General features: G+C 40.1%; 1 protein-coding gene across 15 annotated transcripts in view; it reads left to right on the forward strand.

Moving 5' to 3' along the window:
• The window catches only part of TFDP2 (transcription factor Dp-2), a 198,181-nt gene that overhangs the window by 111,746 nt on the left and 71,852 nt on the right, over positions 1–14,583 (forward strand). For 2 of the 15 annotated variants that reach the window (XM_065942253.1, XM_065942252.1), the window contains one exon: positions 7,627–7,708. The exons of 11 other annotated variants lie outside the window; for them this stretch is intronic. In XM_065942253.1, coding sequence (XP_065798325.1) covers positions 7,678–7,708 — 31 coding nt within the window. In that variant the 5' untranslated portion in view covers positions 7,627–7,677. Of the gene's footprint in view, positions 1–7,626; positions 7,709–8,018; positions 8,066–14,583 lie in introns of those variants that run through there. 2 more of the 15 variants (XM_065942262.1, XM_065942260.1) reach the window with 2 other exon arrangements.

Genomic DNA, 14,583 nt, shown 5'->3' on the forward strand with positions numbered 1-14,583 from the left:
TGAAAGGGGAAGAAAGTTTGAAACCTAAAGTTTCTGCTGCTTGGAAAAGAATCTATTGTGAAGTGAACAGTGTGGCCTTATAGAGGTAAAGATAATACCCCCTCCCCCGCCCTCAGCCCCACCTTCTGCCCAGCACTGCCCAACTTTTGAAGATTTATGAATACGGTCATTGGAGTCAGAAAATCTAGACTAAATCTTGACTTTACCTTTTACTAGATTAGTGGCAAGTCATTCTAGTCTATATTCTATCATTCTATTCTGTATTCTCCTATATTTAAATGTCTCAGAGATTTAGTTTATTTTTTAATTGAAATTTAATTAAATGAGACACTAGAGTAAAAATTTTTTAATGTCATGCTAACTTTTTTTATTTTTTAAACCCAGAAATTCTTGGCCCTAAGCTAATACTTATAATGATGTTGACTTTTTTCTTCAAAAAAATAAAAAAGCTTAACAGATAATGAATGCGTGTGTGTGTGCTCAGTCGCTTTAGTCATGTCCAACTCTTTGCCACCCCATGGACTACAGCCTTCCAGGCTTCTCTGCCCATGGGGTTTGCAGGCAGGAATACTGGAGTGGGTGGCCATTCCCTTTTCCAGGGGATCTTCCTGACCCAGGGATGGAACTTAATCTCCTGTGTTTCCTTCACTGCGGGCAGATTCTTTACCCCTGAGCCTCTAGGGAAGCCCTGGTAATGTATGCACCTGACCAAAATTCAAGTGGCAAAATGGGGCATACTCAGCTAGAGATTTTAGTGTCATCTGTGAGATTCTGATCTCTTCCTCATCTCCCCAACTATTACACTTTACAAGATAATGTCCTTCTGGCCACAGCTGATTATCCCAGCACATCATTGCTTTGACAACATTTCGCTAAGACAAGGACCTGACCAAGTTCAGCCAATGAGTGACTTCCTGATATGTTAGGGCTCAGGCTGAGAGAAGGTTAATGGAATCTATAAGACATAAACTAGTGATACACCAGTAGCCATGTTTCCCACCAGCTGGAGAATGCTGATCTATAGTGAAAGAGAATCATGCTGACATGAGAGAAAATCAGAGGGAAAAGAAAGGAGTCGGTCAGACACAGTCCTAGCACCCTTAGAGCTCCTGAGACCCTCTGCTTTCTTGGCCCTCCTAGTTTGATTCTGTTACTCTTTCTTGCATTCAGTGAACAGGGTGAGGCAATGTGTTACGGTTCAGGTCAGACTAGCTTGAAAGGAGTTTATCTTGTAATTCAGCTAACACCTGAATTTCGATGAAATATTCTGACTCCAGTGCTCATGTTTTCTCCCCTGCAACACATTCTTTCTCTACGGCTAAAATCTTAGGTCTGAAGTTCCGTTCCTTCCTAACTTGTGGGCTTTCTAGGTGGCGCAGTAGTGAAGTATTGAAGCCTGCAAATGCAGGAGACACAAGAGACTCAGGTTCAATCCCTAGGTCAGGAAGGATCCCCTGGAGATGGAAATAGCAACGCACTCCAATATTCTTGCTTGGAGAATCCCATGGACAGAGGAGCCTGGAAGGCTATAGTTCATGGGGTCGCAAAGAGTCGGACATGACTGAGCGCACACTCTTTCCCCCACCACCACCACACCACCCCCAGTCTGTTCTAACTCCTTTGGTTTCTTCCCATTCCATAGATCCTTCTCCAAGGTACTGGCAAATGCCTCCCTCATCCTGGAAAGCCTTCGCCTTTTTTCTTTCAGTTCAGTTCAGTTGCTCAGTTGTGTCCGACTCTTTGCGACCCCATGAATCGCAGCACGCCAGGCCTCCCTGTCCATCACCAACTCCCGGAGTTTACTCAAACTCATGTCCATCGAGTCAGTGATGCCATCCAACCATCTCATCCTCTGTGGTCCCCTTCTCCTCCTGCCCCCAATCCTTCCCAGCATCAGGGTCTTTTCAAATGAGTCAGCTCTTCGCATCAGGTGGCCAAAGTATTGGAGTTTCAGCTTCAGCATCAGTCCTTCCAATGAACACCCAGGACTGATCTCCTTTAGGATGGACTGGTTGGATCTCCTTGCTGTCCAAGGGACTCTCAAGAGTCTTCTCCAACACCACAGTTCAAAAGCATTAATTCTTCAGTGCTCAGCTTTCTTCACTGTCAAACTCTCTCATCCATACATGATCACTGGAAAAACCATAGCCTTGACTAGACGGACCTTTGTTGGCAGTGTAATGTCTCTGCTTTTAAATATGCTATCTAGGTTGGTCATAACTTTGCTTCCAAGGAGTAAGCATCTTTTAATTTCATGGCTGCAATCATCATCTGCAGTGATTTTGGAGCCCCCCAAAATAAAGTCTGACACTGTTTCCACTGTCTCCCCATCTATTTCCCATGAAGTGATGGGACCAGATGCCATGATCTTAGTTTTCTGAATGTTGAGCTTTAAGCCAACTTTTTACTCTCCTCCTTCACTTTCATCAAGAGGCTTTTTAGTTCCTCTTCACTTTCTGCCATAAGGGTGGTGTCATCTGCATATCTGAGGTTATTGATATTTCTCCCGGCAATCTTGAGTCCAGCTTGTGCTTCTTCCAGCCCAGCATTTCTCATGATGTACTCTGCATATAAGTTAAATAAGCAGGGTGACAATACACAGCCTTGACGTACTCCTTTTCCTGTTTGGAACCAGTCTGTTGTTCCATGTCGAGTTCTAACTTGCTTCCTGACCTGCATACAGGTTTCTCAAGAGGCAGGTCAGATGGTCTGGTATTCCCATCTCTTTCAAAATTTTCCACAGTTTATTGTGATCCACACAGTCAAAGCCTTTGGCATAGTCAATAAAGCAGAAATAGATGTTTTTCTGGAACTCTCTTGCTTTTTCTGTGATCCAGTGGATGTTGGCAATTTGATCTCTGGTTCCTTTGCCTTTTCTAAAACCAGCTTGAACTTCTGGAAGTTCACGGTTCACATATTGCTGAAGCCTGGCTTCAGATCCCTTATGATTACACAGTGGAAGTGAGAAATAGATTTAAGGGACTAGATCTGATAGACAGAGTGCCTGATGAACTATGGATGGAGGTTCATGACATTGTGAGGAGACAGGGATTAAGACCATCCCCATGGAAAAGAAATGCAAAAAAGCAAAATGGCTGTCTGAGGAGGCCTTACAAATAGCCGTGAAAAGAAGAGAAGCGAAAAGCAAAGGAGAAATGGAAAGATATTCCCATTTGAATGCAGAGTTCCAAAGAATAGCAAGGAGAGATTAAAAAAGCCTTCCTCAGTGATCAATGCAAAGAAACAGAGGAAAGCAACAGAATGGGAAAGACTAGAGATCTCTTCAAGAAAGTTAGAGATACCAAGGGAATATTTCATGCAAAGATGGGTTCGATAAAGGACAGAAATATTATGGACCTAACAGAAGCAGGAGATATTAAGAAGAGGTGGCAAGAATACACAGAAGAACTATACAAAAAAGATCTTCACGACCCAGATAATCACGATGGTGTGATCACTCACCTAGAGCCAGACATCCTGGAATGTGAAGTCAAGTGGGCCTTAGAAAGCATCACTACGAACAAAGCTAGTGGAGGTGATGGAATTTCAGTTGAACTATTTCAAATCCTGAAAGATGATGCTGTGAAAGTGCTGCACTCAGTATGCCAGCCAATTTGGAAAACTCAACAGTGGCCAGAGGAGTGGAAAAGGTCAGTTTTCATTCCAATCCCAAAGAAAGGCAGTGCCAAAGAATGCTCAAACTATCGCACTTTATTCTTTGGGCTCCATTAGTTCACTTGTGACTAAAGCATGCAGAAGGATTTTGATAGAAGTTTAGAAAGGTCATAGATTGTGGCCAGACTGAGGAAAATTTAGACAGCAGTCTTAAGTCATTTGCTATTATCGTATTCCTAGACCAGAGATGTTTAATAGAACTTTCTGTGATGATGGAAATGTTCTGTGTCTGCAAGCTGTTATCCACATGTTGAGGACTTAACATATGTCTAGTGCAACTGGGAAATTGAATTTTTAATTTTATTTAGCTGTAGTCAGTTTAAATTTAAATAGCCATCCAAAGCTAAGGCTGGGGCCTCCCTGGTGGCTCAGTGGTGAAGAATCTGCCTGCAATGCGGGAGATCTGGGCTTTTCCCTGGGTTGAGAGGATCTCCTGGAGGAGGGCATGGTAACCCACTCCAGTATCATTGGACACAGCTAAAGCGACTTAGCTCACATGCACACATGAGGCTGAGACTACCAATGTTAATAGTGTAGCTCTAGCCATCAGGAAGTCACCAAAATGTGTAGTTTTTATTTATTTTGTTTTTAAATCAGGGAAGTGATGTGTGTTTTATAAAAAAGAGAACTGTGGAAAGAGTGTGGGCCTTTGGATGGTAAGGAAGAGGCAAGAATGGAAAATCTCTTTCTATCATATGCTTGTAACAAGGATGGGGATCGTAGGTGGGTGAGCTGCTTTGGGACAGTAGAGGTGGAGTTCAGTCCTGTAGAAGTTGCATTGACATTGTGGGACATTTAGACAGAAATGTCCAATAGGCAACTACAAATAAGAGTTGAGAGCAGAGACTGAAATTAGACGTGTGCATGTTTGTAGTCATCTACCTAAAGGTAATAAAGCTGTAGAAATGGGTTATATCCTCCAAAGAGGGAATAGAAACCTTGGATAAAGGAGCATCAAGGGCAGAGGCTTGAAAAATGTTTACATTTAAAAGGTAGAAAGAGGGAGAAGAGGTGCAAAAGTCAAGTTACTATGTGATGTTTCTAAGAAACCAGCACTTAGCCTTGCAAGTCATAGCAGGAACCCTTTGCTTTAGGCATAGCCCTCATCAGAGAGATTAGACATTTTACTTGAAAATGCAAATAAGTATATCCCTCATGATATGGATCTGGTGGAGAGTTGTAATAAGCAGGCATGGGGCAAGTAAAAACTACCAATGTGCTATCACAGTGTCATTTCTGCCTGTAGAGTCATACATGTACCTGTAAAATATGATTAATCTTTGGTCAGGTTGCCAATAAACATAGCAGAGCTTAGTCCAAGTAAATCAGCTTATAAACCTGGGGAAGAGAATGCCTTGAGACCTTTAATGTTTGCTAGATAATCAGTGTGTATAATCAGTATTATAAATAATATGATGCATAAGTGTATTTTCTTCTCTCTCTCCTTCCTCCCTCACTTTTTTCCTTTTCTTCCTTTCCTCCCTTCTTTTCTCTCACCCTCCCTCCTTCCTCTCTTCCTTCCTTGTCCCTTTCTCCCATGCTATGTGGCTCATAGGATCTTAGTTCCTTGACCAAGAATCAAGCCCTAATCACTGGCCTGACAGGGAGTTGCCTTAAATGGATTTTCCATCTAAGATTAAGGAGAAACTGTTTGGGAGAACCTACACTGGATGCGTTTTACTCTGCAAATGGGAAGACTCATGAGCTTCCCCGCAGTGTGTCACATGCTCATGAAGCTATACCGAAGGAAGTGCTCAAGCTGCCTTCTTAGGACGGCTTGGGAGTGGATTGAAGGATAGTGTGAGTGAAGGATTTGGGAGTTGAAAGAAGGCACTGGCAAGGAGGGCAGATAAGGGGAGGAAACTTGGAAGAATAGAGGTAGGCCTAAGATCAGGGCTCTTTTTTTTAGGTTTTATTTATTTATTTTTTGGCTGCACTGGGTCTTCGTTGCTTTGTAAGGGCTTTCCCTACTTGCAGGGAGTGGGATCTCCTCTGTTGTGTGGGGGCTTTTTATTACGGTGGCTTCTCGTGTTACAGAGCATGGGCTCTAGGGGCATGCGGGCTTCAGTAGTTGGGCTGCACAGGCTTAGTTGCTCTTGGGTGCATGTGGGATCTTCCTGGCAAGGGAATGGAACCGGTGTCCCTTGCATTGCAAGGCAGATTCTTAACCCCAGGACCACGAGGGAAGCCTTGGCTCCATGTTATTTTATTGATTACTTGACCTCAGTCATCACAGCATCTTCCTGACCTCAAGTTACTGTTAATTTATTGTACTAACTATTCCGGATAGAATATTTGAACATGTAAATCACTGTCTAATCCTAGGGATCCTAGAAGTAGGATCCATGTACCTGAGTATTAGAAAGTTTAATTTCGTTTCGCTTTAAGACTGTAACAAAGTAGGTATGACCTTTTCTAGCCCCAGAATATCCTGGCCTTGGGTGACATGGGATATCACTTTGGGCTGACCTGGTAGGTCAGAGGTATGTGCTTATTTATTGTGTTGTTTCTGGTAAGGCAATCAAGAACAGTGACAAGCAGGGATAGGAAGACTGTTTTCAAATGTGGGTTATTTTCAAATGTGGGTGTATAAACAGAGGTATTCATACTAGATGTTAGTACACAAAACTGATTGGGTGCTGTGTAATTTTCAGGTTTCTTGTTGTTGTTTTTTTTAATTCAAAATGCCCCTGAGAAATGATGGTCTACAAAACCTTAGTGTATAGAATTTTAACTGATTCCTTTACTCAAATATTACAGTGACCTCATATCTGTCACTGAAAACAGATTTAGAATCTAAAAAGCTACAGGCCTATAGAAGTTGTATTTTTCCATTTTAAGCTAATAAGTATTTGCAGTTCAATTTAATTTACATTGTGCTGTATCTTTTTGACAGATCTCTGTGTGTGAGATGTGGTACATACATGATCCATTTATAAAGAAAAATTTGACTAAGAAAAAGCTCTGCTGGAATTTTTTATTCTGTATATGTTTATTTGAGTGTCTAACAGTCTCTGTCTTAGCCACTTGGGATATAGCAATGAAGCAAGCAGAAGATCCTTGCCCTCTGGAGTAAGCTATACTTTCAAGGGAGAATGTTTCCCATTAGGTGATACCTAATCAAAGGAAGAAGGGTACCTTAGTCATCTAGGAGTTATACCTTCAGGGACCTGAGATAAAAGCAAGCCCACTGGAGACAGGGGTTTATTACATTTGACTTTTGTTTGTTGTGTCCCCTGCTGTATCCCAGAGCCCAAAATAGTGCTTGGCTCATATGTCTGTTGATCAGAAGTGTGTATTGTTTTGAATTTGTATAATCAGAGACATGAACTTTAATAAATGATTTTGCACCTAGCTAGTTGAAAAGTTTATAATCTCCTTTACCTTTTTATATTTGGTACCTACTTTTTGTTTCTCTTGGTATCCTCATGGCAGGATGCAGGAGCACCTTATTAATATTAATAATTAGTCATATGGTAATCTGATACAGCAAAGGTTAGATTTGGAAAGGAATTTAAGAGGTCATCTTTTGTTCAGCTTCCTGCCTAGGAAAACACAGTGAGATAATTAGGTATGTATTTTTAATTAATCATTTAAAAAACTAGGACAACATAATTGGGTTCTCTCCTGGGAAAGTAGTGAAAGGTACTTAACCCTAGATATAAAGGTACTAACCTGAAAAAATTAGAACTTCTAACTGTGTGGGAAAGTGAAAAAAAAAATCCAGCACTATTAAGCTGCTCTTTGTTGATATCAGAAATGGGCCTGTCATTCATTTTGGCATTGAAGCATAGCCTCCTATCTCAGGGGGCAGAACCAGGACTTTTTTTTTCTTTCCTCCTAGAGGAGCTGGACAGTTATTATAGGCTGAAAAGGCTGACCAGTTTTTCAAGAGTTTCTCCTCCCCCCGCCCGCCCCACAAACTCATGGTGCTTTTGCTCTGCCTTCAAGATGCACTAAAATCTCCTTTGTGACTGCTTCGGAGCCAGCAAACACCCTGACATGTATAATTCGAAGTATGCAGAGTTCATGAGTAAGTTCCATCCTCTTTTTTGGCCAGTTAAAATTCAAGTGATTTTTAGAAAAGCGTTAGGATCGAGTCAGGCGTTGTGTTGTTTCACCACTTTTATTTTAAGGCTGTTTCTGAAAGGCTTTAATATGACTTTGTTTCTTCTTAAGTGTTTCTGTGGCATTAGACAGTACTCCTCTTTTAAAAGCCAGTGACCAATTTTCTTGAGCATCTTTTTAGTTTTACTGAGAAGTGTGTTAAATTGAGCGTCTCCGAGCTCGATTGCTCATGTCTGACACAGTCTCAAGTTTCCTCTGAATGGTAACAAAGACTGTAGAGTGTTGTTGGTACTGCAGTGAGAGGCATGCTTCCTTAGACCAGGTAAGAGAGATCATTTTGTTTCTTACTGCTGGGTGCGTTTTTACAGCCTTTATTTTATGTTCTTTCAACAGCAGCAATGTTAAATTGATAAATAGCCAGGAGCACGCCGATTTCAAGACGTCCTTGCTTGTGGCAGACAGGGAAACTACAGGGTATGGGGGTTGGGGTGGGCAGGGGGGGAGGGGTAGGGTAAGCTTAGTTCATCACTCAGTTACTTATATGAATCAATTAAAATGTAGAAATAATTCTGGAGCTCCATTTTCTCTGTTCAAGAACCAAAGAAGCAATTAAAGGAAGAAATCCTTTTAAAGGCACTTCGTGGTTCTTACTTGTGACTGCAATTCAGAAGGGAGTTTTTACTTTCATTTCTTTCTAGTGGTTAATAAAATAAGCTTTGCCTCTTACCATACAATTTTTTTTTCTCATTTATGAAAACTTTGAAATTGTCAAGAGTAAAATCCGCTTCCTCAGGATCTTTGGAATAAACCTGACACTTAAGAAAAATATTTCAGCTTTTATAGCTGTTTCATTCCCTTTTTTCCTAGTTCATTTTTCTTAAAAGTATTTGTGCTTTGAAAATGTCAGCTGTATTCTAATGAAGCTCAGGCATTGTTTGCTCATAAAGGGGCCGGTGCATTCCACTGCTTTATGGTTTATTACCAGGCACAGTGTGAGGGTGTGGGTGGCACCATTTGGTGTCTGCCTCTTGGTAGGGACTGCCATTATGTTAGCATTGGATTGGCAAGGGAAATACAGCGTGCAAGATCCTATATGAATCTGGATCCTGTGAAGAAAATTTTAGCCATAAACAGTCCTGCCTGAGCCCAGAATGTGTGACAGCTTGATCTCTTCAAGTGTACTCTTGAAGCCTGCATTTCAGTTACAATGAGTATTCCCCCAGTCACATCTCTGGTTTTGTGGTATATGTAACATTTACTTGTTCTTTGAACTTCAGTAAAGTGAATGTTTCTAGATAAACTATGACATTTTAAATGGACACGGTATACTTTTCAATAATACATTTACTTAAAAAAAAGTTTGAAGGAGCTTAGTGTTGGGGGGTGGCGGGTGGAGAGGGAGAGGAGGTCAGGCAGAGGCTTTCTTTCAGTTTGGAAAGCCCTGATGAAGAAAAAAAGCAACAGATGTTTCTTCTGTTACAATTGAGGTTGTTTCATTCAAAATTCACAGTAGCTGGAATGGGGAGGGGCGGTCATAAATCTGACTTAATCAGTGAATAAAGAAAAAATAGTCTTTCAAAATCTATTCTTTTATATTGAGATTTGAGAAATAGTACAGAGTAACATATTCCAAGTAACATACTTTTTGAAGAGGTGGGTTTTTTTTTAATTAAAAATAATTTATGTGTCAGTGGAAATGTGAGAAAGTTAGTGATAGAGGAATGATCATTAAACCATATATAACATGATGGGAAAAACTAAGCCATTATAAAATATATAAGGAATACTCAGGTGGCAAAAGTTTGTAATTGCACAGTAGGTATTAAGGCTCAAAATGAAATTGCAGCATGAGACATCATTTACATTTAGTGAGAGATTATTTTATCTTCAGTGAGAAGCATGAGACTTATTCCTAAAGATCTTTGAATAGGAAATGTGGGAGAAATATTTTGAGTTTAATTGAAATGATGTGTTGTAGTTTCCCTCTTTAAAAAAAAAAAGGATAGTAAGCTTAGAGCAAGTAAGCTCGTGGAAAGAGGAGAATGTTTATCTGCTGAAAAGGGTAAGAAGGAAGAAGAGCTTGGAAGCGATATGCATGAAATGAAAGCAGTCAAAAAAAATGGCTTTTCACTTGGTAAAGTTCATAATGAGTAAAGTAAAAATGTCTCCTTTTACAAGTAACACATAGAGAGGCTCTGTGCTCCCATATAGTATGTGTTTATATATATTACGATTTTATGCATCTCTTAAAGTTAGCTCTTAGGAAACCAGTGCTGAGCACCAGATATTTCTGATTAGGCACTTAATAAAATGTAGCCCCCACCCTGCACCATGAAGTTAGTAATATATGCTAGCCAGAAAATTCTTTGAACCGTAGTTCCAAATTTGCATATGGAGCAAATGTTAAACGGTTTTCTAAATGTTTAGCTGCTCTAAGGAGAGGACTGGGAAAGATAGCAACGTTAAAGGAGATTATTAAAAATTTCTCTTGCTCTTCACTATGATCTCTGGGCTTCCCAGATTTTCTTTGCTTCACGTAATGACAGCAGAATTCAAAGATTTTGAAACTTTTCAGACCATTTTTTGAATTAAGATTAAGGGTTTAAAGAATAGCAGTGTGTAGCAGTTGAATTGTTTTTCTCTAAGATAACTAACTTACAGGAGCTTAAAATGGATTTACCAAGTTATAGGTTTGATTAGAGTAAGAATCTTTATCATTTTGACCAAAGAATGTATATAGTTTTAATGGACTAGAGAACCCTAAAAAAAAAAAAAAGGTGACCTCACATGTGATACATAACTTTGACAGCATCATGGGTTATAGTTATCAAAAATATGTCACTTATGATTATAATGTAGGTATGACAGTACATTGCCACATCAACAACAGCAGTGCAGAAGTCATTAAGACTGTTAAGCCTCAATTTAAGAATACCATACTGAATGAAGATTTCTGGAGTGAAATACCTGTGGTTCCTGCCTTCTATGTAAACTCTTTCCTATTCATTTCTCTCCAATTCCAAAGACCCAGAGAGTGGCTGATTTAGATGTTCTCTTGGCTTTGCGTATTTTTATGCTATTAGAAACCATTCATGGTGACCTAGAACTCTCTCATCTCTGGTGTGCAAGTCATAGGGAAGATTTGCTGGATGCCTATGTTTTTCTGAAAAGAAAACCTTTTTACATGGTTGTTAAGGAGCAGGTACAAGTGCTGTATGTACTTTAAGTGTCTGAAGAGCTAACTCTGTTTTGCAAGTGGCTACAGGAACCTATGGTGTAATAACATTCTTTCTTTCTACCAAGTTTTAAGCAACCAGTTTTCAAGTGAACTTTTGGTTCTTGACTCTGAAGCCGGAGATCATCAGCAAGGGGCTTTGTTTTTGGCACTTGGCTCTCTGTTGTACAGTTTGGCAGCTCTCTTGACAATTTCTCTGACAGAGAAATGAAGAGACTTCTAACTGAGCACTTACTGTGTGCCAACTGGACCCAGTAGAACTTATTTTTTAAAAATTTGCAGAATCTTTTCATGGGTAAGATTTTAATAGAAAAGAGTTTGTTGATACTGATGTCTAAGATTTTGTGCTCTTGACAGTATGGTTTAAATGTAGCTTCAGTGATAGTCTCAAGTGAAACATAGTATTGAAATAAGAGTATTGATAACAATGCAGGTTTGAATGAGTTAACAGAGTGGCATATGGAATATAATAGTCCTGGTTTTTATTTGCTAAGGAAAAGAACTGCTTTGAAATTCTAATTCATGGGTGGTCTTTGGTCTTTTTGAGTTTGTTTCCTAAAGTTTTAAATTTGTTTTAAGAATGCAACTTTTAAACTAAATCTGTCTGTAGCCTTTGGTATCTTTTGTAAATAGTAGAAAAAGAGCTTCTCTTGAAAATGTGAAAGTGTTAGTCGCTTGGTTGTGTATGACTCCTTATGACTGCACAGACTATAGCTCCCCAGCCTCCTGTGTCCATGGGATTCTTCAGGCAAGAATACTGGAGTGGGTAGCCATTCCCTTCTCCAGGGGATCTTCCTGACCCACAGATCGAACCCAGGTCTCCTGCATGGCAGGCAGATTCTTTACCATCTGATTGATTTGTAACAGGGTCTGGGGCAAGTTAGCATCTCAGAGGGGTTATGGGCTTCTTCGTGAGAGTGATTCCCAGTTAAGTGCCCTTGGGTGTCCTGATGCTCAGCGGGCCTGATCTTGTGGTTGCGCCAGCTGTGTCGATCTACTCCAGCCATTCAGTGGCTGCTGGTCCAAGATAAAATATGCTGCTTTCCGTCACTCTCTTTTCTAGACAACAGACAGCATCTCTGTGCCATCTGGTGGGTCTGTTGGCTTTGGTGAGGTGCTAAAAGTGGTGGCTGAAAATAGGCTAAACTCTGAAAGGATATAACATGTAAGAACTAGAGATAATAAATAATAATAATTAATAATAAATAAGGATCACTTGGCCCTTTCTTTTTTTAAGACGAAAACGGGACATGAGTGGAGTAGAGTCTACTTAGATGGCATCACTTCCTGAATTTGAACACAGAGAAAAAGGGTACTGGTAGCAGTTTGTCCCAGTCTTGCTTGATCCTCAGACATCTGAGGTACTTATTTAAAATACTCATTGCCACCTGGTTTTTGATCCTTTAGGTGTCTAGTGGAGCCCAGAAACGTATTTTGATGAAGAGGGACACTACCCTCTCCCACAGTTGTCACCCTCTTTGCGTCCTAGGACCAGGTGGGAAGAGTTACTGGGAAGGCTTGGAAGAACCAAGTCATTTGAGGCCATATGGTAAACTTAATTATTAATCAGAAGATTAAATGTCCAACACTTGGAAATCCTAATTAAGGAGGTGGAAGGGGAAATCAAGAATTAAAAGTTGTCCTTGTCTCAGCAAGGTAAACAGAAAAAGGACAAAGGGACATATTTTAACTAAAGATAAGCCATTGAAAAACAGTAGGTTCCAGCCTCTAGAAGAGCTGAATGTTTTTGGATGGACATTGAAAAGGAAAAGTCCTACAAAAGGAAACCAGGGAGAATGGATGATATGATTTCTAAGATCTTTTAGCTTTGACATTTGATGAACTAAACGAAAATGATTATAATATTCCTGATACCAGAGCTTGAATTAGCAGTCCATTTAAGAAATTAGTAGGCCCTCTTTAAATTCTGACATGTGAGGAGAAGGAGAAAGAAATGTTTTTCTCCTTTCAGATTGAAGAATCCAGGGTATTTATGGTTATGGATCCCAGAAAAAGGGAGAGCTAGCTAATGGTTTTAAAAGGTGTCCTCCAAGTAAAAATGCTTATCAAAGCCAAGAGAAAAGACTGGATCCCCCAGGGCAAGGAAGGACTGACATAAAAGATTTATTGGCCCATTGGGAGTATGCTCTGAGGGCTGTGGAGTTGGTTTTTTTGGGGGTGGGGGTTATGGTCACTTCAAGGATCCTCTCTGGTTCCTTGGAAAGATTCTGGATAGGTGGGCCTTTGGGTGAGGGGGGCAGAATCCTAGAAGTCTTGTTTTTTGACAGCTGCAAAAACATTCCGACTCTGGCTTCCATGCCTGTGATACATAGGAATGTGCATTTCACTTCTTCTGTCTTCATTTATGCTCTAAGGATGCTTGATTTCCATTTTGGAACCACATACACTAAAGGTCATTTTAACCATAACTTTGGAGATCTTATGAACTTTTCTATTTCTCAGCCTTACCAATTATAGTGATACCACGGTCACCCATGTTACAAAGTGTAGTAATGGTGTTGAATTTAATCGTAGCAACTTTGGTGAGCATGATTGAGTACAGGTTCAACAATATAGAACACAGCAGTGTTACGGGGCACATACAGGCAATGCCCAGTATATAGCTAAACTGTAAATAGAAAGAAGACTTAAAAAAATAAAAGTTAACAAATGAAGTCAGAGTGACTGCAGATTTATTTACCTTCAGTCCCCAATCCTGACATACATCTTATATATGGATGTGCTATATTTTACTATCTTTACAGATTTGCTATTTCCAGTTGGATATGCTGTCTTTGCAAACTAATGTGTGCTTGATTTATGAAGATGGTGCTGTTGATCTGTGTGGCCTGAATTATTTTTCACATAAAGATGATAAATATCCCCTGAGCCATCATATTGTTCTCCCTGTCCCAGTCTCTCTTCAGTGACATATGTTATTTGCTAGATGACGGGCTAGAATTAGAAATACAGTCTGAAGACTATGGGATCTTCCCTTTTTGCAGAATGAACGCACCTCTTCCAGAATTGACCTGTGACTTGACCTCATTAGTACTGTATTTGAAACTGATCTATAGTCCTTTAAAACTGTTATTAACAAATAATTATAGGGTAGTATGGGAAGGAGGGAAACGCTTGACACTTTCTGAGTCTCCTTATTCTCTGTTGGAAACGTTAATCATGAACGAAGTGAAGCATGTGATGAGGCGCATCGGTGGAGCAAACAGTCAGTAAGGTACGGATGAAGGTAGTCAATAAGCTAGACTTTCATGTAGCGTGGGGAAGGGGAGTAGGGTTCTCATTAGATGGTAGCCGTCTACCATAGGTAGCCTAAAGTAGCCATCTAGGGGGCAAAATTGCGTCATTCATTTCTCACATTAAAGAAATTCCAGATGGTCAAGGGTGTAAAATTTAAAATGAAGGTGTTAAAGTAGAAAACATGGGGAATGTTTAATACAGTCTTCAGTATGTAATGAATGACAATTAAATTGAAGAATAGCATATCTAACTGGAAATACCAAACTTGTACATGCTAAGTCACTTCAGTCTTGTCCGACTATTTTGTGACCGTGTGGACTGTAACCCAGCAGTCTCCTCTGTCCATG

Source organism: Muntiacus reevesi, chromosome 8 (assembly GCF_963930625.1).
Source record: "Muntiacus reevesi chromosome 8, mMunRee1.1, whole genome shotgun sequence".
Lineage (NCBI taxonomy): Eukaryota > Metazoa > Chordata > Mammalia > Artiodactyla > Cervidae > Muntiacus > Muntiacus reevesi.